Raw genomic sequence first — 5,574 nt, forward strand, 5'->3', positions numbered from 1 at the left:
TGATACACGATAGAAATTACAAATTACACCAATCTAAATCGATACAAATCGATTGTAACGTGATGTAGAAATATGAACAATATAAAAGAAAAAACGTTAATTATTTACAAAAGCACTGCGTACTCCGATTTTTATCAAAGGGCCTAGCAGACTAAGATAGGTGCAGCGGCCCCAGCCGCAATTTTATTGATATTGTGCGGAAAACAATGGTCTTAGGTTGAAAGATAACCCCCTAAAATTTTAAGTCGCTAACCCTTCGTATAAGGGTGATATGAGGGTAAATACCCTTAACTGTATCATTTTTTTTCTCGGTTGTTAATTAAGATATTCGGATAAAAAAAATACGAAAATACTCGACCTTACCTCTTTCATATCATACATTTTTTTCACCATTGTGATCAAATTATTAAGGGTAGAAAAAAATCATTTAATTTTTTAGGGGTGGGAATTGCAAGCAACCCTTTGAGTGACCACTTCCAAAAAATTCAAGAACAACGTTCTGTTGCTTATCTAACGTATAAAAATGTTTCAAGATGGTCGGATTGGTGGAACATAGTTAAATATTGAAAAATAAATGAAGTAACGTCATTATAATGGTATAATGTACAGTGCAGTGTTTCTTACGCGACTCCAATTAATAATTCTTATCAGGATATTAAGTCCCTTCTTAATCAATTATTTCTTTTTAAACGCGACGCATCGTATTACATTCTGTTCTTATCTTTCCGAATTTATTGATAGACATTACGTAAGTGTAAATGAGAATTCTAGGAATCTTAATATCCTCCCTTTCGAATTCTCAGTTTTTGGTAATGCTTCTGTAGGAACGTTCCAGAACGCTCCGCTGTTCGAAACATTCGACGGTCCGCCGTATGTTATGCGTTGTCAAGACGACGGAACATCTCGAATGGGCATTTATTCATTTTTTGACCATATAAGGCAATATCGACGATCCTCGGCCGAATAGATAATAGATGATCGCGAATTAGAGGAGAGGACTCCTAATATAATGCGTGTGGCTACGCGTCGCAAGCAGTCTGTTTTGCGCACTGTAATCGATTTAATAAATTCATTTTTCTGGATACTACACTTCTTATAAGTCGCAACTCTGTATGGTCGTTATAGAAGATATACATGAACATTTATTGAAACACTTGAAGTTCAATTGTTATCTAACGCGGGTTTAAGTGTCCAAGTTAGAATTGAAGGGTGTGAGATAGGTCAAAATATAGATCCAATCCATCCATACACGTACAAAATGTCTGAGAGCAATAGTGTCAATAAGTGCATTAAGTGTAATGTCTCCTTAAAGAAAGGTGTTGGGAGAATAAAAAGGATATCTGCAGAAGATGAAGCGGCAAAATATCAGGCTTACTGTGATGGAACTGTGACTGTTGGATCTGCATTTTGTAACAAATGCCGATTAATTGTTTATAGAACAGAAAACCAACACAGAACAGAAAACCAACACAGAACTGAGAGCAACAATAATGATTCTGCAACAGATTCAGATAATCAAACTGGAAACGATCCCGAATTGACAAGTAAGATTGAACTGCCATTTAAAAGAGTAGTATCGACTCATAGATACTGCATCTTATGTCGATCAACGAAGAAACTGATTGTCATACCCTTAGAAGCACGCCTCCAGGCGTTTACGCAAAAAAGGATTTTTATTCCGAAAGGCGACCGGTGTTGCTCTACACACATCATTAGAAAAAGATTTTACACTGACGAGCTTTGCTCTTTACGTATCCATTCTATGTATAGTGTAATAGAAGCTGGAGAAGTTTCTTTGTTTTTGGATCAGTTGGCTCGGAATGTGGATTCCTCTGTATTTGATAACATATCGAATGATTCCATAACTGAGGAACAACTTCATGCTTTCACTGGTCTTAATTCGAACAATATTGAAAAGCTACAAAACATGTTGAAAAGTTTGAGGAACAGTGAATCACGAACTGTGAAACAAGCATTAATTATATTTTTATTCAAACTCAGAAGTGGCTGTTCTAATACAATGATTAAAAATATATTCGGTCTGCAACATGCACAACAGGTGTCAGAATATTTCCACCAAATAATTACCGCATTTGAAAAGGATATTTTAGGAAAACACTTCGGAATAAATGCAAAATCTAGAGCCGATCTCATTTTAAATGAAACAGCGTACGCGCCAAGGAAACTTTTTGAAATAGAAGATTCTCAATTAGTAGTAATTTTTGACGGAACATATGTTAGACATGAAAAGAGTAAAAATAATGTATATCAAAGGAAATCGTATTCTGGACAAAAGAAAACATCATTATGTAAACCGTTTACAATTTGTACGACAAATGGATACGTTATTGACACAGCAGGACCATTTAATGGTACCATGAATGATGCATCAATCATGAAAATCTTATTAGAAGATCCTAACGGAATAAGTTCTCTTTTACAACCGAATGATATTTGCGTTGTGGACCGTGGTTTTCGCGATGTTGTCGAACATCTGAAAAGTAAAGGATATAATGTTTTAATGCCAGCTTGTAAAGGAAATCAGGCACAACTGACAACAGCAGAAGCAAATTCATCACGCTTTGTAACCAAAATAAGATGGGTTGTTGAAGCCGTCCATGGTGATATTGCACAAAAATATCGTTTATTCCACCACAAAATGGATAATAAACTCCTACCTCGTCTTAAATCATTGTGTCAAATAGCATCCTTTCTACACAATGAATTTGGTAAAAGACTAGATACCGATCCAGAAATTACAGATCTAATCATTGATCATATGAAGAAACAACGGCTAGAAACAAACACGCTTCAGGAGTTAGTAGAAGCAAAACAATTAAGTCGCCGTAGAAAACCATTTACACCAATAACTGACAACGCTGTAATGGATTTTCCGGAAATGACTGAGAAAGATTTGAAAATCTTATTTACAGGTAAGAGAGTACATGCTTTAACACTATTATTTAACCGTATTGTATTATATATGTATAATATAACCACATATAAAACTATATACTACTTATGTAATATTATTTGCAGGTACATATCAATTAACTCAGGCAGTATGCTATCTCGCGGAATTAATGAAGGATGATAACATTTTAAATATTGAATATTTAAAAGAATCTAGTAATATTATAAGGGTGAAAGTTCCCTCGAGGCATATTAGTCGGAAATGTTATCAATGCTACATTGAATATGTACCACATTCGATTGGTTATGCCGCTATTAAACGGTATACATGTGACTGTGCCAATGGCAACAGAACAGTGGGTTGCTGTTCTCATGTCGCTACAATTATTTATTATTTGTCTCATGGGCGATTTAAATCGAAAATTGTAAAGCCATCGGAGATATTAACAAAGATATTTGATGTAACACATACAGTACCGGTTATTGAGGAAAATAGTGACGAAGATTGAATAAATCTATGTATAATATGATTCCTAGAATTCTCATTTACACTTACGTAATGTCTATCAATAAATTCGGAAAGATAAGAACAGAATGTAATACGATGCGTCGCGTTTAAAAAGAAATAATTGATCAAGAAGGGACTTAATATCCTGATAAGAATTATTAATTGGAGTCGCGTAAGAAACACTGCACTGTACATTATACCATTATAATGACGTAACTTCATTTATTTTTCAATATTTAACTATGTTCCACCAATCCGACCATCTTGAAACTTTTTTATACGTTAGATAAGCAACAGAACGTTGTTCTTGAATTTTTTGGAAGTGGTCACTCGAAGGGTTGCTTGCAATTCCCACCCCTAAAAAATTAAATGATTTTTTTCTACCCTTAATAATTTGATCACAATGGTGAAAAAAATGTATGATATGAAAGAGGTAAGTTCGAGTATTTTCGTATTTTTTTTATCCGAATACCTTAATTAACAACCGAGAAAAAAATGATACAGTTAAGGGTATTTACCCTCATATCACCCTTATACGAAGGGTTAGCGACTTAAAATTTTAGGGGGTTATCTTTCAACCTAAAACCATTGTTTTCCGCACAATATCAATAAAATTGCGGCTGGGGCCGCTGCACCTATCTTAGTCTGCTAGGCCCTTTAAATATTGTTTAGTATTCGAACTCCCCGCTAATTGCAATTCCGCGAAAGTCGTTATACAATTCGGCGTCGCCCTCGACGACGAAAAACTGCGTGTCGACCGCTCATCTCCATAATATTTAGGATTGTCTTCGACACAGCGGACCACGGTAGTCTATCGAGACACATCGTAGGAAACAACACGCGCTTATCGCTTCTGCGTAATTCTCGGTCTACAAATACATGCGGATTCTTCGATTCACGGATTCGACAACTTTCGAACGAATATTTATATACACCATTCGTGTTATGGCGTGCTCAACCACCAGTGCAAGACAATAAATTAAATCTGGTTTGGTCGACAGTTAATCGAGAATGTGCTCAGTTCTTTGTGTTCGTCACTCAGTGTATATCCTCGTCAGGATAGTCCTAGTCATCCTCCTACAATTCTCATCACAAACAAATATGTTATGCAGCAACACATTCTAAACAACTTTTTCCTTTTACAATATAGGGGGGTCGCTTTTAGTTTTTGAGATATTTGCAAAAAACTGTCGCGAATACTGTATTGAATTTTTCGTATTCCTGAACGCTCCGCTGCAACGTAGACTGTTTCGGTGCGGCGTTTGTGTGTGTTTACATTTTGACGCTGTAGAGGTAAGAGAGAAAACAGGGGGGGGCGGAAAGGGCCAGCCTGACACCACACACACCCACCCAGTGCTTAACACGCACCCACTGTTTCTAAATTATACTCTAGATTCTTACGTATTTTCACATGCTGATTACGAATATGATATTGAAAATTTGCACAAATGTTAATTTCTTAACGGAAACCTTCTTTTTAGAAACATTGGGTGCGTGTTAAGCACTGGGTGGGTGTGTGTGGTGTTGTCGCTTCTCATCTCCACAATGTCTTTGCAAACACAAAATAAACAGATGCAACGCAAGAATCCAGGAGATGTCTTTGAAAATTGAAAGCTCAGTTGATTTTATATTGTATAATATGAGAACCTTCTTTTTAGAAACACTGGGTGCGTGTTAAGCAATGAGTGGGTGTGTGTGGTGTCAGGCTGGCCCTTTCCGCCCCCCCCCCTATTTTTTCTCTTATCTCTACAGCGTCAAAATGTAAACAAACAGCGCACCGGAACAGGTTTACGTTGCTGCGGACCGTGCAAGAATACGAAAAATTCAATAGAGTATTCGCGACAGTTTTTTGCAAGTATCTCGAAAACTAAAAGCGATCCCCCTATATTGGAAAAGGAGAACTTGTTCAAAATGTCGAAATTTATAACATACTAAAATTTGATCCAAATCGGAGTACGCAGTGCTTTTGTAAATAATTACCGAAAAAACAAAGAAATGATACAACCATAATAACGAAACAAACGTAATATGCATGTGGTAACAGAATAAGTGAAATAAATGTAATAAATGTAGTGTCGAAATGGATATCGTAAACTTCATAACGCGATACCGGTAATAAATCGCGAATATAACAAAATAGAAAATGAAATGGC

At 36.1% G+C, this 5,574-nt stretch overlaps 1 protein-coding gene across 1 annotated transcript; it reads left to right on the forward strand.

Moving 5' to 3' along the window:
* The first annotated feature begins 716 nt into the window (after positions 1-716).
* Positions 717-3,884, forward strand: LOC143211223 (uncharacterized). Its single transcript, XM_076428689.1, has 2 exons — positions 717-2,933; positions 3,040-3,884. Exons 1-2 carry the CDS (start codon positions 1,259-1,261, stop codon positions 3,420-3,422), a joined length of 2,058 nt encoding a protein of 685 aa, XP_076284804.1. The 5' UTR covers positions 717-1,258; the 3' UTR covers positions 3,423-3,884.
* The last annotated feature ends 1,690 nt before the right edge of the window (positions 3,885-5,574 follow it).

This window comes from Lasioglossum baleicum, chromosome 8 (assembly GCF_051020765.1).
Source record: "Lasioglossum baleicum chromosome 8, iyLasBale1, whole genome shotgun sequence".
In the NCBI taxonomy this organism is placed as follows: Eukaryota; Metazoa; Arthropoda; class Insecta; order Hymenoptera; family Halictidae; genus Lasioglossum; species Lasioglossum baleicum.